At 35.7% G+C, this 25,237-nt stretch overlaps 1 protein-coding gene across 24 annotated transcripts in view; it reads right to left on the reverse strand.

The window, feature by feature from the left end:
* Positions 1-25,233, reverse strand: part of LOC139960138 (MICAL-like protein 1) — a 45,186-nt gene extending 19,953 nt beyond the window's left edge. For 23 of the 24 annotated variants that reach the window (XR_011790381.1, XR_011790383.1, XR_011790385.1 and 20 more), the window contains exons 1-9: positions 25,065-25,233; positions 23,432-23,685; positions 22,748-22,796; positions 16,426-16,567; positions 10,885-10,967; positions 6,421-7,479; positions 1,505-1,594; positions 900-1,023; positions 134-233 (exon numbers count right to left, since the gene is read on the reverse strand). Coding sequence is in view for 16 of the 24 variants with exons in the window: in XM_071958268.1 (XP_071814369.1) it covers positions 134-233; positions 900-1,023; positions 1,505-1,594; positions 6,421-7,479; positions 10,885-10,967; positions 16,426-16,567; positions 22,748-22,796; positions 23,432-23,580 (1,796 nt within the window). In the remaining 8 variants the exon portion in view is untranslated. Of the gene's footprint in view, positions 1-133; positions 234-899; positions 1,024-1,504; positions 1,595-6,420; positions 7,480-10,884; positions 10,968-16,257; positions 16,395-16,425; positions 16,568-22,747; positions 22,797-23,431; positions 23,686-25,064 lie in introns of those variants that run through there. The other variant, XM_071958281.1, reaches the window with a different exon arrangement.
* Positions 25,234-25,237: the final 4 nt, after the last annotated feature.

Raw genomic sequence — 25,237 nt, forward strand, 5'->3', positions numbered from 1 at the left:
TAAACGTAGAAGTATAGGATTTTACCAATTATTCCATAAAACCAGGGAAAAAACAACAAAGCTAAGACAAATGAATATTGCTGTACCAGTTAAGTTTATATTTATTAAATTTTAAAGGGCTTATTATTCTCACTGAGCTACAAGTTCTCCTTCTCTTCTGACCAGTTGATTCTTCTCGTTGACCACTTCAAACCATTCCATGAGTAACTCTTCGCTTTCCTCGGAAGCATCATCTGCAAAGGAAACCAAACAAGTTATTTTGAAGTTTGCACTATGTTTATTACATCCATCTTCATAGTACTTCACTTTATAGTACCTATAATTTTGTATAGACTGGAGGGGCTTGGGAGGGCAGGGGTGGGGGGAGGGGGAGACATCAAGGGGGTGGAGAGAGAGGGAGACTCTTTGTTGAAAATACAACCAGATTATTGAAAGCAAAATAACTCACACAGTAGGCCTCTTTCTGTTTAGGATAACATCACAATAACAAACTTTATTACTACCTATATACATCAACCCACACAGGTTTACCCAGGATCATAACCATTGCTAGAATCAAGGAGATAGCAGATTAAAAGGTAGTTCGTGAATGGAAAGGGAACTACTTCTTCCCACATGACAAGAGCATTAAATTCCAGGCAGCATGATACAAGTAAAACACTTTTAACATATATCACCATACCACCAAAATATGATATCAGCATCACAATATGATATCATCACCATGGAATAGCCATTTGTTCTACAATGCTAACAGTGCCAGATAAATGTAGAGAGAACTAAATGGAACCCTTCACTTTAATTAGTAATTAAGCTTCATTACCTCATCTTTCCCGCCTTTGTTTTATACATAGATGTCAGCTCCACAGTTTGTTTGCTCAAGTAACTTTATGACTCACCCTTCATCTCTTCTCTCAGCCTGTCTTCTAATTCGATGCCTTTCTTCACCATCAGCGAGGTCTTCTCTTCTATTAACGCAATCTCCTTTTGGATTTCTTCTGGAGTCACATGGTGTTGCCTCACCTGCCAAGTTTAATAGCAAAGAATTTAACATTACTTCATTCTGGTTCCATCCGAACGAACATAGCCCTCTACTCTTATAAGATAAAGATAACACAAGCAACAAATGCCATCTCCATCTCCTAAAAACAAACTAAGACATTTAAAGGGACTTAGGCACCGTTTTAAACAGAAAAGCTGCTGCAACTGCAAAATTTCCTTCATCAAGGCAGAATCAATATCAAATGAAAGAGGTCACCTCCATACACAATAGCAAATGCCAACAGAGTGAAACTGCAAGCGAAATAGGATTATAATGTCCTATACAGCCCGGATGCAGGATACTGCAATCCCCTAGTATCCTACATTTAACACAGTGTCTTACCCTACCCACTGTGACATGGTACTATTGTATTTAATCATTGCAGCAGCAGCTCTACATGGTGTTGGAAGGGCAGAGCTGCAGGCAGACGAGCCTAAAATGGTATAACGAAAATTTACTCACGTCTCTCTTCTGGGGAGGTGGAGCAGGAGCCCGCCTCTTAGACATTTTGAATCCAGGCTGAGGTGGAGGCTTAAAACTTGGACGAGATGTCTGAAATGCAAGATATGGAGCGTCGTCTTTATGTTAGTATTACCTTTACAGCTGTGTTCAAACAAGGCAGGTTGAATGCCTCCAACAACATTGATAGTAACATTAAGCTACAACTACAGTTTACATTGTTCTGATAATTAGGTTTTGCTTTCATTTGGCAGTTCTAAGCAATCTAAAACTTTCTTTCATTCTTTCTTTCCCATCGGTTTGGTCACTTGTTCATTATTAAGATCCAAAATTATCATTGACAACTTATCATTTGTACAGGAGTACTGCTTAATTAATGTAGCTTTAATATTTTTTGTACCATAAATTAAAAATACCCAAATTATAAATTGCACTACGAAGGACATTAATTTGACAAAAAAGACAATATTTATATCACTAGTCAACAGTAAAACTGCGTCCTTGGACATTATGCATTCATGTAACTTGTCAATGGTTGTGTTAAAAGTCCTTTAACAAGTTTACATAACTAACTTCAGCAATGCAACTGCTAGTCCTTGAATATAACAAGTCTATGTAACAAGTTCATTATAATAAGTCAGTTGCAGTGTAACTATTAAGTCCCATAAAGTAGCTTAATGTCACCACAAAAACATTTCATGAAGTAGATGAAGAACAGAAATAAGTCTTAATACAAACTGTAAATCCCTGTGAACAGCCAATCACATCTATGCCATTCAATGTACATGACAGGATTTATAGGTTAAAAATCTCGGGAACAAATATCAACTTACCACTGGGTTCCTGAAGCAGACTATTATGTTAATAGTAAGAAAGAACAACTAACTACTGATTAAAGTGAAAGATAATTTAACAACTAATGCAGCAGTATTAATAAGAGACAATGTTAATGTAAACTTAAAGGTTCATTGCAACATGCCACAAATTTGTCACCATTTTCAATGGTAGAACCACATTGCAACTGTAACTACAACATATTTCAATAATATTAAAGGGAAATTCAGATGGTAGACAATTCAACAAAATGGCCTTAAGGACAACAAAATTGTGACAGTGCTAATTGAAAGCTCAATTTAATATCTTGACAGTTTCAACTTAAGATATGGTTGTCTTCATGTGACCTATCTTGACTGGCTAAACTCTCACTTACTCACTTAAATAATTCCAACAAATTTCGTTACGGGAATCACTTCAGCGACTGAAGTATCCCTTTAAATATCAGGCAGGCAGTATTTCCCTTTTTCTTTTCTTTTCTCGTGATTAAACATGCATTTAGCTGCTTTGTCATTCCTGCAATGGCGGCAGCTAGCAAACTACTACAAATATGCTGACATTTACCTTTTTGTTCCAACTTCTTTCTAAAATATTAACTCATAACACACCTTGGTATTTTATTTGGACTGTTATAAGATCATCAAAAATGATTTGAAAAAGAAGAGTAATGTTTCATTCCAGTGACAGTATTAGTTAACTCTTGAGAATTTTATAAGCGAGAGTGGAAAATTGCGAACAAACGAGTGACAGTTTTGATAAAGACAGGAAGTAAATTCATTGACCTTATAATTAGTTGTCCAGTGCTCTAAGTGAGCCAAGTTGCTGGACATCTATATTTGAAATATCATTTTTATTATTAAAAGCCCAAAAATTGCCTTGTCACTGGAAATGAAATTCTACATCCTGCTGTTTGACTAAATAAACATTTGTTCATGAAAATATCAGATAATAACATATATTTGCAACGCAGCAGTTTTCATCTTATAACCCATAAACACAGGTTTTTGTTTTTGCTTAGTTACTCAGCAGAACAGCTTGGATATATAGTAAATTCACATCACAGAATCTCATATTCAAGTTAGAAGGAAAACTTCATTCAACCTAATAAACACTGTAATTTCCCTTTCAGGAAATACCACCATACACTGTGGGAATGCAAAATGTGCTTCATGCCATCACACTGTTTGAGTCAACTTTTGCAAACACCTCAATTTAAAGCTTCACTATTTATCTTTCCTTAGTTTGGTTTAGATTTAAACTGTTTGATAATTGTTATATTTTTCATCAAATTTTTTATTGTTTTGACACAACTGGAAAGCTATTTTTTTTTTAAACATGATGGTTTATTTCTCCTTTCTTTTAATGGAAAAGAGCAAACATTTAAATGACAAAGTAATAGCAAGAGGTAATGAAGTTATGAAGTAATGAAGGTATTCTTTGAAATCATAATTTGATATCAGTTTTAAGGAGAGAAACATGATGCCACAATCATATTCAAATTTCTCCAATGGGAAGCGATGATCATCTCACATAGTGTCATGTAATAGCAACCTTTTACACTAAAGTTGACAGTGAATCTTCACCTGCTTGGTGCATGAGAGTGGTATTTCCTATAGAAGGAAATCAATGGCACATACAGGTTAACCATGACTGCATTGAAAAAACTAAAACCAAATCTAAAACCAGTTTGTATGGTAGCAGCCAGTGCAGAAACCCATCTGCAGGTCCCAAAAGAGAATCCCGAAATCTTCACGCAATCATGAGAATGCTCAGCAGCCCGATTGTGCAACATGCTGATCACAACAGAGCAACATGCAACACAGAATGCAACATGCAAAAAATTGGGAGCCAGCGGGAACCAACGCAAGCAAACGATTATCATACATGACGAACGACAGACGCAACACACCACAAGACTGATCACGAACAGCGGAAAATGTACAAAATTGTGATTCTATTTTTTTAATCTTTTGCCATTTTCCATTTTCACCTCTTGTTTCACAGCCAATTTTATGTTAGCTAATTGCACAAAGAAAACAAAATGCAGGTGCGAGCAGATCCTAACTACTTTCTCATAGTCGTTTATTGATGTCATGTCAAAGGTCAATAAAGAAATAAAAACTTCTTGAAAGTCATGTTCGGCACGCCCTCCCAAATTTCTGCATTACCCCCATCAGTTTTAATAGACTGCTTAAAAATTGCTAGAAGTGTCCAAAAAAAAAGTCTTCCTGAGGTTCCCATTCTATCAAAATACCTCCCAGGTTACAAAGAGGGTTAAGTAATACATTCAGTAAAGTGTTTCAGTGCGGGATTACATGCGCTAATGGAAATGGAAAAACAACGAAGAGTTGACGTTGGATCAGACCTGACCATTTCTTCCTAGCATATTTGGGAGCAAACATACATTCATGACATGCAAGGTATCTTTTTGGTTAATTGGATGTATAGTCTAATATAACGGAAAAATTTTCAGAAAAGGGAATAAAACAGGCTATAGAAAAAAAAAAAAAAATAATAGAAAAGAAATTAAAGCGGTATATCATTGCAGCAAAACAAAAAGGGAAGTGAATTTGTTAGTAACAGTGCAGAACAAAGACAAAAAACCTGTGACACCAAACTATCAATACAAAGGGAGGATGTTAGAGCAGACAAACGTGGAAAAGATGCTGAGTCATCGCAAAAGTTCAAGGAGCAAGTTTTCATAAACCCACCTTGGGTGACTTCGCTCTCCTTATTGACGGGACCGGGCTACCATCTGGGGTGACATCTAGGCTTATCTTTCTTTGCACCGGTGGACTGTTGCTGTCGTTTTTCTGGACGCTCCCATTTTCCATCCCGGGGGGCAGCGGCGCCCTTCTTGACTTTCTAGACCTCTGAGGGGCCTTTAGTCTGTCCTGGCCTGGCGAGGGCGTTCCATTCTGGCCCGGCGAGGGCGTTCCATTCTGGCCCGGCGAGGGCGAGGGTGTTCCATCGCTGCCCGGAGATGCAACTGGAGGGACGTTAGGAGCTCTCCGTTTCTTCTGCTTGAGCGTATTTCGTGCCCTCTGCATCTCCTGGAGGATTTCTTCTCTGGTCTTAAACTTTGGAACGGCTTTCTTGGTCATGGAGGTCTTCGGAGGGGGAGGGCGGGGAGGTTTTAATTTGGGGGAGAATTCAAAGGAAGTATCGGAGACAGGCGACCCGGTGAAGGGATTCACTTTAGAATCTTCAGACATGTCATCGTCGTCATCGTCGCCAAAAGGATTTAAGCTCTCATCGTAGATGTCCTCATCCTCATCTTCATCGGAGTTTGCGAAAGGATTGTTTGGTCCCAAATCTGAGTCACTATCGCTTGAAGAATCCTCTTCGTCATCGTCAGAGCCGAAAGGATTCAAAGAATCATCGTAATTGTCATCTGAATCTTTAGACCTTTCACTTTTATGATCCTCTACAGTAGTAGCACCTTTATCAGAAGTTCTTTCTTTCTCAATATCACTCTTTGTGTTTTCAATTGCACTTTTGTCTTCCCCTTCTATGGTTCCTGTACTACCCTTATCCTCTATGACTTCACCTTTATTGACCACTATGCTATCCCCATCCTTACCCTGCTCCCGTTCTGATTTCCCATGTTCATCCCCCTTGACCTCCTCCACCACTACCCTAATGCTTTCATCATGGCCCTGTTGGTTCAACCCTGTTAAATCCTTCTTTTCAATTTCACTTAGATCCCCTCTATCGTCTTCCGTTACCTCGGTCTCCATTTTCTCCTCCACGCCATCCTCTGCTTCATCTTCAGAAGCAAAGAACGGGTTATCTGGGTCGAGCTCCTCCTCTTCTTCATCTTTAGACTCTTTGAATCCATTCTCTTTTACCGCCACCCTTATTCCATTCTCCTTAACTATCTCCTTTGCTCCTTTTTCCTGAACATCAGAACTGTTGTTTAATTTCGCTTCATCAGATTCACTGTTTTTCTCCAGTTTCTCTGTGTCTTGTTTCTCCTCTTCGCTTGAGTCTTTCTTTTTCTCCAGTTCCGGCATTTCCTCACCCGCCTGACTACTTCCTTCGCTCCCCTCTAATACCTCCCCATTACCCGCCTCCCCACTCACCTGTTCATCCTGGTTTCCCTCTTCCATTCGGCTGATCATTGCTAGCACACCTCCTTTACCGGGGACGATGGGTTTGTTATCTGCGATCTTATCTTCCTCGGTTTTCTCCGGCTTTGGCTCTGGCTTTTTCACTTCTTTCTCTTTGATTGGTGGGTCCTTTTTAAGAGGCTCACTCTTAGGAACTTCCTTCTTGTTGTTATTTTGTGAGAACATTCCAATTCTTTGCGAAACACTCGTCGGTGTGTGTTTACCGGTTTTAGCTTCCCATGGTTTGCTACTCGGAATACTCGGTTTGGCATCGTTCTTCTTATCGGGAGTAACCGTCGGTTTAGACGGAACCTTGGTCTTGGTCGGCTCATCTACAAGTGTTTCTTTGGTTTTCTTCACATCCGTAGATTGTTCTACATTTAATTTCTTCTTTTCCTCCTTCTTCTCCCTACCTCTTACACCAGCCAGTGTTGTGAACAAGCTCTTCTTCATCTTCTCCTCCTCTCGTCTGGCATCCTTGCCTTTGTCGGGATCCACCGGGCTAGACTGTTGCGGTGGTGCGGGTTCGGGGATGAAGAATTGAGCTCTGGCGTTAGACTGACTGCTGAGATGGGGATGCAGCACTTTGGATGGTGGATTTTGAGGAACGGGCGGTTTTTTAACCGGAGATGCTGTGACGTCGGTTTTCTTATTGCTTTTATCGTCAGTGGTGATCTGTTTGTTCTTCTGCCAAGGTAGTTGTTTCTGCTGCAATGGTGTTCCCCTCGACTCCCATATGGAGCCAGGACCGTCGTTTTTCTCCCCTTTTGGTTCAGTGACTCGACTCGCCATGTTGGTCCTTAGGTTCCATATCTTATCCTGGTGATGCTGACATTCAATCTGTGAGGGGTCGACACCGACCTTGGCAGCCCCGGGTCGAAGAGAGTCGCCACATTTTTTGCATTTGAAGCAGGATCGATGGTACAGTTTGTTGTTGGAAACCACTTTCTCCACCAGGTAGACTTTCTTACCACAGACTTGGCATGTATTTGCTGGAAAAGCTTTCTTAGCCGGGACGATGCCTTCTTTGCCCTAGATTGAAGAAAGAAAAGAACAGAAAACAAAATCCTGAATCGATTCGTAAGTTAAATAAGCTCATGTCATGCTATGAGAGGAGTTACATGCACAGACTTACATTTTGATGAGTACTCCTTTTCTGTTTTTGTTACTAGTGAGCATGCTCTGTTACATCTTGCACACTGTGGTTCAGTAGGAAATTATTGTCTCATATTGATTGTAAGACTGTATCAACTCTTCATGAGACCAAAAATTAATAATTCAGAGATTTTGTTGCCATTCCTTTGCCTGACAGATCCAACATGACAGAGTTATCAGAAAATCAAACTGCTGATGTCCTAAGAGCTGTAGAAATTGTACTCAAAGTATGGACATGCAGCTGTGCCACTTTAATAATATCCCATCATTTCTTTGCTATGATGGGATGGAAGAGATACAAGCCTTTAGAAAGTCCATCTCAACTTGTGAAATTTACTGTGCACATAGTGAATGTTGATGATATGTGTCTTTAACAAACTGACTAACAAACTGAATTAAAAAGGCTGAAATTTTGGTTAAACAATATAAAACTGAGCTAGATTATTCATGACTGTAGACTGCACAAGGGGTAACCACTGTATGAAAAGATTCAAGCTGCAAACACTTCAAAATAAGTATCTACCAATGCTCAAATTTCTTACCCTTTGAAAGTGACAAATAATGAGAAGTCCATGATCACTGGGAGACAGTTAACTGTCAAATTAAATGATTATTAACACTGATGGATATTATTATTTACAGCACAACATCAAAGATAGGGAAGTGAATGTAAATGAATCACATGGTAAATGCTATGGCATAGCAGCTATAGTGTACTGTACATGTATGCCCAATGTTTGGAGCAGGACATGATAAATTTAATCACTTGTTGCTCAATATCAGTTAGCAATTATCTTGTGAACGATTGTTTTATAAATTGATAATGTTTCATGGTCGGTGCTATACTTCAAAATGGATCATTCTATTAATTAGTCAGGGTTCAACCATCCATGTGACCTCTGTGACATCCTCTGATTAGGAATGCAATAAATAGGTTGACCACGGTAGTTAAACATTAATGACATACGTGTAGTGCTCAAACACATCAAACTTGTTACTTTTTCATGTAAATATCTTCTTGGCCAATGAAGTGTTTCTTGATGCAATGTAACAGAGCTAGGAACAACAAAGCTTACATAAAATAACACCCCCTCACAATGACCTTTCTGGCAGCTTGCCAAGTACAGTAAGCTGTAGTTTACAGGGGTCAAACAACCAAACACAAAGATGTCATTTGCTATCAGTGTCTTTCATTCTTTGCAGAAATAAATTGATATTAATAAACCTACCCATGACACAAAAATGTTGCAATCTTTTTTTCTTTTTTTGTGCTGTTAGTGGCCTAGTAACAATTACAAATTGCATATTTGTTCAGGTGCACTAACGATTTACGTCACAATTGTTCAGTTGATCAAAAAATATTATTAAATGCTCTTGTGTAGGACTCTAAAAGATATCAAAAAGTCAAATCTGTTCATCACAAGAACAGCTGGACAGAACTTTACTTAAAATTTCTATCTGTATTCAGTCATTGTTCTTTGGATAAATTGTAACAAATTAAAACAAGAAATTGTGTAATAAGTATGTTTGAGAATTATGCACCCTAAATGCTCTTTAATATTTTGGGGGCCCTATCAAATTGCCTACCATAGGTGATTTTATGCTTTGCGCCTCTTCACAACTACTGTATGTCAAGCCCTTTGTGATATATGTTAAATAATTGTTATAGGCATTTGCTATTCAACATGAGCACCATGACACCTCTCTGAGTGGATAAACTAAAGGGGTGAGTGTCAATCATTGTTTCGTACACACCGTCAACACTAATTAACGTTTCCAGGTTTAATAACACTTGACGTCAATTTTGAAGTGTCCAATTGAACTACTGTGCTGTTTGTTGCCAGGCAACGTCCAAATCATTTAATTACTAGTGCTGAATGCTCCAATGAGCAACTTCCTCCGTTGGCAAGGATACAACTAACATGATTTCTTGCAGCACAAAGCAACATTACTGGGGGGGGGGGGTGGGGAGGGATATACAATGTACATAAATATTGTCTCATGGCCCTGGTACTTCAATTTTAAATTATATATGTTGTTCTCACTTTGTTTAACATAATTGAAAACATATGGAAGTATATTTAAACTTAAGTGCAGGCTCAGACAACTTGAGTGGGAACTTACAGTACTTATATAGATAGAATGTTAGTTCAAGAATAGATCAACATCAATTTTAAATTTAAAACTTCAATGGCACTGTACTAAAAACTGATCTTTGCTGCCAATTATCAAATGGCAAATTACGGCACACTTTCGCAATATGTCTGCTAATCCACTTTGTGCTAAACCATCACTGTATTCAATGGGTCGTCAACTCAATAATCCACGTTTCCCCAAAAAACTTTGTGAACTCACCAATTCCGATGTTTACAAGGAGAAATATACTTAAACCTTCCACTTGAAAGAATGAAATAATTCACTGCAACCCGAAACAATTATGATCCAATTGTGATCCATAAGAAGACAAAATTTGCATTTGAAAGTCTCAACTTGAACCCGAAAACTGCAATGTACCAAATTCCTGTGATGGTGCACTCCTTTGTGTAAACTATACAGGGTATGATCACATGAACTATAAAGGAAGGGTTTTACAGGACAAAGTGGTATTGAGCCTTTAGCTCAGAGGAAATGGTAGAAACTAGATAGGTGAGATCCTCTCTCCCTCAGGAAATGATTAAAACACGATTAATTGGAAACATGATTAGCCACAATGATGGAGGGCCATGATCTCTATATAAACAATATGCAAAGCACATGGAAATGAGATACTGTACTGTACTGTACAAGTACAGGGTTCAAATAACACTTTGGTTCAACAGAGGGACAAGTGCTGCATCCTGGGGGAGAGTTCTAAAGGAGAGGAGGGGAGGAGGGCTACAATTCCAAAAGGGGGGCATAATTTTCAGCCTTTTACACCAATTTAGTAATACATGTCTGCTTTCTGCACCTGCTGTTTTTTTTTTTCATTTTTAAGGAAATTTAGTTCAAATAATAAAGTAAAGAAAATGAAACTTGTTTTTCTACTTGCTATTTGCAAGTAATATGAAAATATGTCTATGCACGAAATGCGAAGAATCAAATTCACTAATTACTTTCACATTTACCTTAGTTACACAAGATGGCAGATTTAAAAAAAAAGGTTTATTTCGTCATTTGATCGACTAAAAATTTTTGAATAATGATCAGTAGGATGGGTTACAAGTATTGAAGAAATATGAAAACTTGGCTAGTCGATTCATCTTTAAACTGAACACGACATATAAACGTAATATTAATGCATACCTTGAAGGGGCTCACTTCTTCCATTGGCCTCTTCACTGTTGTTCGGCCGACGCCAGTGACAGGTTTTATACCCAGCTCAGCCGCTGAAGATTTAAAGAAAATGTCAGAAACCATATTTTATCAGTATGTACGGTACATGAATCAAACGTGAAAACAATCCAATATCAAAACAAGATAAGTACAGTATACCCATCACTGTAGAAAGCTGATGAATTTAGCTGTTTATTAAAGGTTTTACTAAACAACTGTTGGTCAATTAACCATTTGAAGACATCTACGATGATGATATACTGTATATTTATAGTACAGATATATTCTAACAACCCAACCCACTGTTTTCGGTGAACTATAATCCTGCATGTTTTTTTTTTCGTCTTTTTATTTTATTTAAATTATTATTATTATTATGGTACCAGATTTATCACTCTGCAACCTTCTCCTTTGACAACACTCAGCCAAGCCTCACAATTTCTCTGACTTGTTAACACCTTTTCAAGGTATTCCAGAGACAGGTATAATTTAATAAATGTAGGGGAGTGTCATAAATCCACACAGTTGTGTTTTTGGGGTTCATAGAGGAACTGACTTCATCTTGTCATCAAGATTCCAAAGAACAAATACTGTATGTACAGTACAGTATATACAAAACAGTACGTACAGTACTATATTGTACTGTACTGTAATGTACTGAACTGTATGTACTGTACAGTATAATGCAGTGTAGTACAGTGGGTTACTGTACGGTACATACAATACAGTACAGTAAAAACAGTACAGTACTGTACAGTATATATGCTGTAGTACAGTACATTACAGTACATACAGTACTGTACATACAGTACAGTAGCCTACAATTTAGTACTATATTGTAACAATATAGTACTATGCAGTACTGTACAGTACATTACATCCTACTGCATTTATACTGACATTGCAATTGTGCTGTTACAAACCTAGATTCTTGATCAAATATTCAAATCTTCAGTTTATAACCACTGGAGATTATAATCACCGTGTAGATGTGGTATGTATGTTAAAGTATGTTCAAGTACACTGACAACATATAATATTAGTATGATGCTCACTCAATCCTGTCACTTATATACTATAGGTAACAAAGTTATGTCATTTTAATGCAATTTTTAATATTTTAATAGCAAGTTATATTAAAAAAAAATTGATGACTTTATGGCTCTGTAATTAAGCTATCGATAAAATAATACTGCAATTAATGGCAAATTGACTATAAAACAAAGCTGTGATTTTATTACGTCCACTACTTTGATCAGGTTTCTACAGGATACACAAATTTTATGCCTCTTGATAAAATATAAAATCAGACAATAAAAAAAAATGAAGCTACAGTATATAAAATGATAGAAGAATTAAGCAATATAAAATAATTTAAAAATATGAAGCAATAACACAGAAAAAAGTTTAGAGATGATTGTAAAAAAGACCACTTTGCAAACTTCAAAAGAAACTCTCATCCCTGTGATGTATACATGTGTAAAAATGTTGGTGTCTACAGTGAATATATTATGAATCTACACAAGAAGTATATATACTACACTGTCTATAAGTGTGTTATGACTGAGTTAAGTTGGGGCACATTTATTTTATACTTCTGTCTCACATGATACAAATCTATATATAGAAAACTGAGAGCCACATAATACCCCAAAAATATATTATTACAACAAAGATAAATATAACAATATTAATCTTATAGATATGACTTAGTATCTGGCTTATAATAGTTTATGAATAAAAAGAGCTTGTAATAAAAACTGATTTAGTTTCTGCATTTGTACAGCTTGCGGTGTTCTTTTGGTATAAAATTTCCTGTCTCTTCAATGCAGCGAGGTTACTGCCCTGCAAATTTTTTTGGGTTCCTTTAACTTAATTTGTTGTATAATTGATTGAAAATTTGGAGCAAACTTATGTTAATTGATGGTCTTAATATCAAGGCTTACAAAGCAAGAGGGAAACTTATACAGAGCTAAGACAATCTGGGAACGTCTGCTTGTAACTTACAATGAGACCATTCACTCAATTTACCAAATATAAAAGTCATTACTATTACAACTGTATAGTGTGCATATATATCAACTTGTACAATACCATAGCATGGTCATAGATGGTCTTTATTCCATTCATCCATGCATGGTGAGACACATTCTGTCAGGGTTGATAAAACCACACCTTACATCAATCAATTACAGCCACTTTAATCCCCAACTGATGCCTGTTCCTGCCAGTGTGAAACTGTGAATTAACAGTCCTATATCCATGTACACTGATGAAAAGTGGAGACATTTACAGTTTTACTGAACTATGAAAGACCAGATATACTGAATTTGTGCTCATAGTTATTTTGTGGCTACACTCCCAGGACTTTATAAAGCATCCATATGGTAGGGTTTAAACTGTGATATAAATGAAATGTTACTTACAAATTCTACTAATGAAAACAAGTTTTCACTTTTTTCATTTCTTCTGCTTTCAATTATATTCATACTCGTCTACTTGACAAATACTGTACAAAGAGGGCGTACGTATCTATTAAGGTAATGTTCAGAGATGCTAAAATTTTGGCCGACATATACTGTACAGCAGGTCTACACGTATTGCCAGTACATGTATGTATATAAAGTATGACATGTATGTAGTAATGTACGTGCTGCACAAAATGAACATTATAATTCACACTATTACATTGTACAGTACTACAGTATACATGTACAGTATGTGTGTATATGCCTTCCTTGAGGGCAACATGGTTATACTGTGTAATATATATGTCATTATGAAAGTAAATTTGCTGCTTGAATGATCTTTGGAAGTCTGCAGTGGAAGCACTGAAGAAGAAGATTGCAGTACAACCTAAAAATTTGTGCATATAAAATGTCTATGCCATAGATAGCCTAACTGTACATAGTGGCCATGATACAGTACAATTTTCCAATGCAAGCAGAAAGTAAATAAAAAAAAGTGAAACTCCCTGGCATAATTGTTAGATCAGTCAAATAAAATTTAAAAGCAATTTTTGGTTTCATTTCAAACTGACATACTTTACCAGCTCTATGAACTGCTAGTATTAATTTGAAAATTTTAAAGACAAAGTGGGCAGATAATTCCCGGTAATGTGCAGAGGAAACTAGGGAATGCAGCGCGGTACCTATACAAAACCATTCCTTTAAATATGCTGTGGCCGAAAGCCGTCAATGCAAATTTCACTTGATTCAGCCGGTTGGAACAATTTTGCGATGCTACGAATACTGTACCACTCTATGCTGTGCCCCCATATTTCAAAGCACTCATACTAACAGTATTTTACAGTATAAAGAGTTATTTCAAAGCCCTCATACTGACAGTACTACAGTATTTAACAGTTCCTAATCTTTTTCTGATACAAACAGGATATATACTGCTCATACTGACAGTACATACATGTGCTTTGACGCAACACATGAAGGTACAGGAAATAAACTATTTGTCCCAACTACTGTAGGTGACCAGATTCGATAAAGTATTTTGAAATTTTTATAGTCTCAAACGAACAGTTGTAAATTTGACAAGAATGACTTCTGACCAGAGGTAAATTCTTTCATGCTAACTCTACTATGAAATGTGCTAGTAGATGTTGGCTTTAGTATTGATTTTCTTTCTCTTTTTCAAAAGTAATAGAGACTTTGTCAGGAGTTAAAAGATGCTGTAAATTATGTTCTTTCACAAGCAGTTCTGTATGACTTACTATGTGTGTGTCTACATACATACTTTTACTACTGTACAGTATGTGGACTGAACAATACAGACGTACAGTAAACTTTGTATATTATCCTTCGGTTTTGATCACAAAATATTGTGGCATGACATATCATAAATTTATATGTTATATGGTAGTTATAAGTGTATTTAATACATCTATTTGTATGCACAGTGCAGTGTGCCCAATGATAACTCAGGAATGTTGCATCATTGCAACTTTCTTCAAATTGGTTTCGGTCTGTTAATTGATACGGGCGGTGCTTTATTTTGACTTCTCTGACTTGGTTAAAACATTGCATCCCGATGCAAAATCCTGCGTTCGTAACAATGCTGATATATACACTACAGTTACTACTAATACTAGCAGACCAAACTAAATAACTCTGATTAATGAAATGACTGATTTCACATCTAACCTTTAAAACCAAGACTCACTGCTGCAACAAAAGTATGCAGAGCTGTTGATACAGTCTATTATATGGTTAGACACATTGTTATCTATTAACATAATAAGTAAACAATGGTGACAGATCGGAATGTTGACTAAGATACATCAATTTATTGCCTAATTTGTTTGAAAGAGATAACAGAGTCTCAGTTTTACATGATCAATCTGAGAATGCATACATGTACAGGATGTTTGAGAAAGCTAGAAGAAGCAATGATCTGTTAGCAGACCAATAGTCTATAATTCATCTAGCCTACCATACCACACTGTAAGCTAATATACTGTAGTCTGTATAAATTCCCCAAAACCAACGGTATGGGTATCATAAGGGTATGCAATCTTTAAATTTTAATTACAATTTGTGAAATCCTCTAGAACAAACTGGTCCATTACTTTGACTTTGGAAACTTTTACATCGTGAACAATTTTGTCACTCTACAGTTGGTTTTCACATTTAGTAACAGTGCAGCTATTCATAATATATGAAACAAAGCATTCATTGTACCATGTGCTAAATTTAGAGCAGACTGTAGATTTTATATTTTAAAGTAGCTTTGCACAGTCCTTGGTTTGAATGCTGCTAATGGAAATGTTAACTTTTGAAGACCAAAAGATAGACGGATGAACAAAATAATAGGGCCAACCTAGCATTAATTATCAATTGTTCAATATGGATAATTCCTGACAGGGGGTACAGGACGCCAGTCCTAATAGTTTAACCGGGAATGCCTTATACACACAGAAAGTGTGTGCATAGACTATGAGGAGACATGTAAAGGTGACAAACAAAAAATTAGGTATAAATGTCTTGTTTATGTATTATCACTTTACAAAGTTGCTTTGTGAGTAACTCAACAGATTAGGTCAACACTCTTGCAAAGTCAATCTACCTATAATCTGCAAAGTCTTGAGAACTCACTTATCATTTTTTCGTTACTATATTTTGATCAAGATCAAATTGGATCAGAACCCTGCAATTGATACAGTAAACTAAGCCATCAACTGCATCACATGGTCAAATATTGACTAATAAATTGTCAGAGAACTTCAAACTGAATGTGCTTTAAACTTCCGTGCTGAGAGGAGAAAACACCGGCATCTGGAGTATTTTTGATAGTACTGATCAAACTCACCCAGCACGGTTTGACACTAACCTGCTTTCTTATTCTTGAAGTAGTTATAGTACTGGGATACGTAGGTCATTATGCTGAGTTTATCAGGTACTGGTAGGGCTACCATAACATCTGGGTCTAGTAAGGACGGTATACTCAGTTCTACTGAGTACTAACCTGAGCACTAACTCAACACTATTGAGCACTAACCTGCTTTCTTATTCTTGAAGTAGTTATAGTACTGGGATACGTAGGTCATGATGCTGAGTTTATCAGGTACTGGAAGGGCTACCATATCGTCTGGGTCTAGCAAGGATGGAATATTCAGTTCTTGTTCGGCTACATCAAATGCCTGTAAAAATTGAAAAAAAATAAAAGGAAAAATAAGAAGAAGAAATGAACCACATTCGGAAATTTTAGAGCAGGTATCCTATTAATAATTCAATTAGTTTGATGTACATTCATGTACACATTTTAGAGCATGTATCCTATTAATAATTCAATTAGTTTGATGTACATTCATGTACACATTTTAGAGCAGGTATCCTATTAATAATTCAATTAGTTTTATGTTCATGTATGTACAAATTTTAGAACAGGTACAGTATCTATATTAATAATTCAATTAGTTTTATGTACATACATACAGTACAAATTTGAATTCATTGAAACTATCATACCTATGGCCTTTATGGATAGCTGGAACTTCTATGAAGAGTATCTGCACCACACCTGACCCTTTTAATTTCTTTATTTCAGTTATTAAAGTGTCATTCAGTAGTTCACCCTAAACTTCTACGTAAAGATACAATAAGGGGCACTATTCATGTAACTACTGTAGGGCCCTTATATAAATATATATATAAATATATATACACTCTATATGTACTGTGACAGTCATCCTTTGCATGAATTATCCAATTCCAATTTACACTTTATAACATCATTATAATATTTAATTATAATTTAGATAGTTTTAATGTAGATAAGTTTGAAGTACGCCTGCAGGCGCACTGTTTATAATTTCTCATTTCTTTTTCAAGTGAAATTCCCTACGGTGTGCCAAATTGGACAGACCTCGAGTGCATTGACGCTTCTCATGTTCTATCAATATGCAACGAAAGCCTATAGAACAATTCCACCCTCGTCAAGAATAGAATAAATTTGTTTGAAGGCTCTAATATTATTATGAGGTTATAATGCAGAATATTTATCTATTGATCGAGTTTCATTGTATTTGTACAAATGGTAGGTATACAGTAAGTGTACCTAAAATAACTATTTATCAAGTAAACAACCAGTGCTAGTTTAAAGCAGCTGAAGGTAAATATATTACAATGTTCAGCATCTTCAAACCTTTACAACAAATTCAGATGCGCATAAAGGTAAGTTTCGCGCTATACAGTAGATTACTGTACAGTACAGTATAGTATACCATATGTGGGGTAAAGGAAAACGAAACAAGTTAGACTAGGCAGAACTTACAGAAAGTCATAAACTACATATAAAAAGTACTATTCATGAAAGTTTAAACTTTTGAATACTACAGTCTTATCAATAGAGTACTTAAATTTAGTTCACAATTTCACACTGTATGTATTCATGCATTTTTCATTTATTTATTCATTTCAGTATAAACATAAAAATTTATAACAGGAGTCATAAAATAAGGCAACAGGTAGGATAACTAATATAAAAGGAAAAGATTTTTTTTTTTTTGAAGATGACGGGATATCATAAAATGATATAACAAACAGACTACAACAAACATTCAAAGTGCTCATATTGAAATGTATCAAGCAGCACGGTAGTATAAAGGAGTTCCTTAAATTTAGTTCACAATTTTACACTACAGGTATGCAGTACTATTGTATGAAAAATGAAAACATGTTTACTGAATGCAAAGTCACACCAAATGTCTGTCAATACCACAGACCTCAAAATAAACTGAAGCTCACAATTGAGAGCACACCCTTAGGTGCTGAATACTGCACTAAGTTACAGTCTTTTTTTTCTATTTTAGCCAACAGCAGTAATTACTGTACATATTTGGATAAATTAATAGTTGAGCTTTAAACCAACAGTTCAAACCACATTCTTGAAAAGTTGGGCCTTCTTCTGGGGAATCGTTTTCTTTGTACAATAGGTATTTTGTAACCAATTATGTCATACATTGTACACAGCTACTTTACAATATTACATTAGAAGTATGGTATAGTGAACACTGTTAATTCACAAGACTCCTGATATGCCCCTGAGCTTAAGTTTTTAATCTAAGGGTAACAGTTGCCGTGCAGTAGTTAAACCTATATACTGAACTATGGGTCACAATTGCCAATTAAGCACAATACTTCAAATGCTTGACATATAATTAGAACTTGAAAACTGTCAATTACTGTTAGTTTCACCACCACTCCTCAACTAATCTTAAAGGGATATTCTGCTGGGTGAATTTGATGCTTTTGATTGCATCTTAAGGTCACAACCACATCATCTTAGCATTTTGTGAAGATATAGATTTTTCAATTTTTGTGATGTTTTGTGAATGCATCTGGCAACAGGAGAGTGAGAAATGTCATCACAGCTGAACTTTTCTTTGTATCTATTGTTTGTATATAAATATATTACTCACTCATTCATAGAAGATTATAATACCACCAAAACAAAAGGATGCATTTTGATGAAATTCTAAATACAGAGAACTTTGCCAGCTCCAAGCAATTGATCAGATTTCAAGGATAAATTTAAACAAGAAGATAATAGCAAGAAAGCAAGGCTTTCAAAGAACATTGACCCATAGGACATATCACACAATCTACTGTGAATCACTAACAGGGAAGTATGGAGGGTCTAGCCTATCAAAATAAGTTCCATTCAATCAGCCATATCTCCTGTTAGAGTAAGATACTGAGATGGGATTTTCACCTAACAGTGTCATGGAATATTATCCCTTTCCTTTATGCAAATGTCACACTGTCTTCCACTGGAATATCCCTTTAACCGCTGTTCTGTACAGTGTCCACTTGTCTCTGCCGAAACAACAAATGGACACAGCAGTGTATAGCGCTGTAACTATATACATATATATATACATATATATGTATATATATATATATATATATATATATATATATATATATATATATATATATATAAATATATATATAAATTTGCAGTAAATTAGTCATAACTTTAGAAAGTTGAATCAAAATGGTTCTGCAAAAGAAAACTACATAAATAAATAAAACAAAAAACAAAAAATGGAGTGGCTCTGAGTCAATCTCAACAGGAACTGCAATAATGAAGAGAAAAGAACTGAAACAAACTAAAACCAACTGCAATGATACTTATTTTTACATAAATTTGTACAGTAGCACAACTAGATACTTTCTGACTTCCCGATTTTTTGTTGCATTGAAAGACAAGCAGGTGATTAGTGTTTAAATCTGAACATTTTCTCAAGAGCTAAAGGAGGCAATCAAATACGTATAGTGCCATATAATGGTAACATTAGACTGTCACTGTTTTTTAAGACTTGCCACATGATGTATGAAAACTAATTACATGCATACATGCATGTACACTATTAGTTCCTACTATAGCTTTGACTAATCTATATACTACATGTCCACATAGTTAGCTACCTGTATTAGCAATGTATGTACATGTTCATAGTTAGGGAAGAACTACTGTAGTCTAATGCCATTTGTATACTAGAAAGCATTAATTATGACAATATTTAAAACCAGAGACTTTAGATTGTGCACCCTTCCACACAACAAGATAGATTTAAAATTAATGTTGTAAGTGCTGTATATGGACATTACATCGGTGTCATATATACTGTTGGAAGTGCAATATGTCTACTACAGGTATTCATGGGTGGTGTATGGGAACTTTGCGAGTCCCTCAAATGTGTTATACAATGTAGTTGTCGCGTCCATATGTCAAATTGTAACAACTTTTTTCACATTGTAATTTAACCTACAAGGCTTAAATGAAAATGGCCAAAATGACTATATACAGGGACTCAAGGACACATCAATTTTGTGGATTCTTCCCAACCATTCATTAACATATTAACTTCACCACATGCTGGACGTAAGGGAAAGTTTTACTTGCTTCCAGCTCAGTTTGACTCCCTACATTTACAAGTATAACACTTTTGATCTCTGGCGGAATCTGGTAGAACCGTCGATGAAATCACGTTGCTGAAGGAAAGAACTTAACCACTGGGCAAGATCTGAGAGACCATCATCACCGCAATCTTTTACAAGAACTTTAATGCCCTCACTATCGCACTTTTACCATATACCATCATCCTGTATGTTGCCATAATGTAGTGCTGCACTAGGACAATATAGCTCTGTTCAACATTATTACAAGGAAGCTCATTAGCACTGTATAAATTTAACAAGGTGACCTCAAACACAATTCCAGTTTTCTTCAATGTATGTATGTATGTACATGAATGTGCAAAATGCAGACAGACTGCACTACATGTGCCAAGTACAGCGAGGTACATAAGATTTGATATATTATGTTTGAATAATCAGATATCTTGATAAAGAGTATTAACAATGAATATACTTCAACAAGTTTGTCATAAGTATAGTCAAGCATGATTCTAACCTCTCAATAGACATCAAACTGAAAGTAAACATACAGTGGACCAAAACAGACGTACAGTCTAGTTAGTTCAATGTCTAAGCTAAGTACACATCTGCTTGTATTATATGGCCATACCAGTCATATATGCTATATGTTTAGCATTTTACTGTTACTGTTACAGTACTAGTGTAGTTGAGATCACACACCTGCTACATTCCTTGTTTGCTTCCTACTGTGTGTAGTACCTAGCCATGTGTTCAGGTATCTGCACGTTCTCATTATTTAGAAACGCTAAACTGTAGGCTATACTAACATCTTGTATAGAGACCAAGTGGCAGTAAAAAGGAAATTTTGGGTACTAATTGCTAGGTAACGACTGAATTTGCTTTGAGCTTAGTATAATGCACACAAAGCATTAATGCAGCTCCTGAACAGGTTGACGGAGAGAGGCTCAAGTTTTACAGCGTTGAGGATTTTTTTATTTTGTTCATTGGTGAATAATTAATGAGACCTCCATACTGCAAAAAAAATCTTTACAGCTTAACACTAACTCTTTTTCTGGTTTTATTGATATCAACAAGCAACTCACGGTAGTTCAACTTTTCTTAATTCCTAGAGGTCGATACCTGATAAAATTGAGACATAAATTGAAGTGCCTCCATAATGGGTGAAATAGCAAGCACATTATAACACATGTCTGTAGTAATTTTGCTTTCGGTGTTAATTCATGACTGGATAAAACTGGATAAAAGACAAACCTGATTTTACAAGAAAATTTATTGTCCTCAGAATTTTACTGTCCTCAGAATTTAATTAATACATTGTTTCACATGGAATTTTGTCAAGTCTTTGATTCAGCTTCTCATTCAAAGATGTATTTTGCTTTTCTGATAAAAAAATGTTCATCTCTGTTTAAGTGTATCTTTGCACCATATTCAACTTTCTCAATTGGTAGTAGTATGAATTTAGCACAAGAAAAGCACAAGAGTTCTGCTTCAAACCAAAACATCTCGGCAGTGCCGTTGTCTTGACGACACTTTCACATCATTGACAGAAACACAGTACAGTACTCATTGGTGAGATGTGCTGCTAGGCTACTGCCGGTAACAAATTAATAGAACTAATTGATACATGAAGCCTGCAAAATGTACAATGGCCACATAAGTGGATCAAATTAATATTTACCGACTAATTCTTAAAGTTGATTCAATTAATAACTTCCAAGTACCAAAATAATTCACGCTGGACAGGAAGAACAACTTTGTTATGGCTAGCTGTAGGCATTTCTAGGTTGGACAATGTAATATGTACTTTGTTAATTTACAAGGGAGTTAATTTGCTTTGGCTACTGTACACATTTCTAGGTTGGACTATGATATGATATACTGTAAATGTACGTTGTAAATTTACAAGGGAGCAAAATCCTAAGAGCCAGCTACATCAGTCTCAGATAAGCATGTGATCACCTATTCCCATGACGATTCCAGAAAATCAACCCCTTCCTTCGATAACATGAGAATAGCTGACCAAATTACCAGCATCCTTTGCATTCCCCAGTCAGATCGAATCATCATCATATTTAATAAGAAGGCTCAAAAAGGAATGCACTGGTGTTTCTTTATTTTATTTTTTTTGGCACCAATTAAATGTTTAATGGGATTTACTTTTTACAATACACACAGTAAAAATTGTTTGGACAATCAGCATCTGTTCTGGAAACCAGCTCTCACATTTTGTATATTATTAAACTTTCTTGTACAAGATATATATATTAAAATGAATTAGGTACATACTTCTTATGTCTCATATGCAATGGTATAGACAATACTACAGTTTAGGGCCGAGTCAAACGACAAGGTGTCCAGATTTCATCTACAGTAGCTGAACTACAAGAGGAAAATAACAAAAGTTGGATACTCACCAGTTGGTTATTTTCCCAAACATTTTCTTTGGACAATGAATCAAAATCTCTGTAATGAAACAAATGAGAACCTCAAAGTGTTGAATGTTTGATTAGTAAATACTCTTGAGAACTTTGAAAATATTCAAACCATTCGTTAATCCACTAGGCCAGTGATAATACTGGATCTGGAATACTGGATCCAAACACTATGAATGATGATGAAATTTTACTAGAAAAATTTGATCTTATTTCCCTAATAAATATCAAGACTGGCATAGAGCTATTTTGGAACCTTGCATTCTCTACATGTATCACACTTACATTAAAATCCTCCTCTCATGGATCATCATTATAACAATTTTCATATTGATAAAAAATCATGTTTCATCTTTCCAATGATTTTTCAGATCTCTGTACTCCATAGAATTTTAATATTCCTTGTCAAATTGTGTGTAAACTAAATCCAGCTAACTTAAATTTTGGCTTTTACTCATCTGTGTAACAATGAGAGCTTGACAGACCTGTTTTACCAACTGTGGATAATTGATAGATAAGGACCAAAGTTCAGAAAAAACAGCACAGCTAGATAATCCCCACATAAACTACCATGTCATGGGATCTCTACTGACAATAGAACAGATGCACAAATAATATGATGTATGTCATATGCATGCAAAGATTGTTTAAATAATAGTTACGTACATAAGATCTGGTCTGAAGTGGTGGATAATTGCACAAAAGGCCAAGCCATCACGGAAGGAAGTGGTCATGTTGACCACCTTGACGTCGTTATAGCCCTCTGTGGCCCTCTGGCACCACACCATCAAACCTTTGGTCCCTGTCAGGGCCATGATGTTAGTCACACCAAGGCTTCCAGATTTACAGGATGTTGAAAATCAAGTTGTTGTTTCCCGATGGGTTTTTTCTGTTATGTAGTCTCCATTACCAAAGTGTGGCTGCAAAATCAATAAATTTGAAATATTTCTATATTTAATGATGACTTCATGAACATTACAAAGAGAGGTTAAGAAAGCTTCATTTTTAAACTAAAAAATATAATTGAAAAAGGCATGACACTTAAAATAAAAGGTCCAATTGAGTGGTTTGAAAAGTCTGATTCACATCAAATTACACACAGTCCATAGGAAAGTTTGGAGACAAGTTTACACTTTTCAAAAGGTTATAGTTATTCACCTTATCATCAATTGAATATGCATGGTGCTCTTGCTTGTAAATCCAATCACATGTTTGTGAGCTAAGGGACATACAATGTCATACCTCATATTTGAATAAACAAATGTATGCAATCTAACCTTAAATCATATAAAGTCAGTATAGGTCCACTATCTTTGCATCTAGTGTTGGGTACTAAAAAACTATCACAGAATGATGGACACTAAGCATTGACCTGAGAATTTTTTTTTCAAACTTGAAAGCTCTTGCAAGAATTCTAGGCTTACCTATGGATGATTTTTTACATATTGGTGACAGTACATGGTCTATCTTATAGTCTTAATCTTATATTTTTTAACATGAATTTCTTTGTTTGTTTTTCAGTTTACATTGATCGAAAGATATTTAACATAATAAGTATTCACTTTCTTTGTCATAACATCCAGACTGTCCACTGAAATAAGGTTTACACAGACATTTAACAGGCCATCAAATGATAAGCGATGCTTATTAAACTGATGCTTGAGAATGAAATCCTGAAATTATGTCAATGTTACTCACTCACTGATTGTTATTGCATGAACAAGCAATATCAGCAAACCTTATTTGGGTTACCCAAAGAATAGCACAGCCTTAACTTTTAACCATATCATTAATCAAAATCATAAGGATCATCATACCAATAAGGTTTAAAAGAACCTGTGCTCTAATTTTCGATACTAGGCCTAGGTCATACTACTAAAATCACACATTACTGTGGACCCTAGCCTACCATCAGTAGTCAACTAGTTGGGCCTTGCCACTACAACAGTACCACCAAGTAAGTACTAGGCTATGTGTAGGCTAGTACTTCTACTTGCTAATGTTACCGTACCTAGTACAAATACTAACTATAGTAGTAGCTTATATTAGTAACATACAGTAAGAAGACAGTCAGTGTTAACCATAGTGTAACACTGTAACTATTAAGTTAAACTCAAACACAGCCTCTACCTAACGGTACTCGTTAGATCATAGCCTATGGTAGGAGGACTAACTAATGCCCGGAGTAATAAGGTCAATCATTATAAGAATTACTTGGCTGCAGCCCATCTAACTAAGTAAAGTTGGATAAGACTAAGGGAGTAAGGCTAGGCCAAGGATAGATTCATAGAATACTGACTTGCAATGTGACACCCTTTTACTGCAAATGATGCGATTCTTCAATGACTCACAGATTGTCACTGTTGTCAGGGTTCGTGCTGGCTTAGTCTACCAAAGCTGTAGTTTAAATTAAAAAAAGAATGTACTGTACTACTGTAGCAATGGTTAGGTTACTGGTTATGTCCGCGATAA

The sequence above is a fragment of the Apostichopus japonicus genome, chromosome 19 (assembly GCF_037975245.1).
Source record: "Apostichopus japonicus isolate 1M-3 chromosome 19, ASM3797524v1, whole genome shotgun sequence".
Lineage (NCBI taxonomy): Eukaryota > Metazoa > Echinodermata > Holothuroidea > Aspidochirotida > Stichopodidae > Apostichopus > Apostichopus japonicus.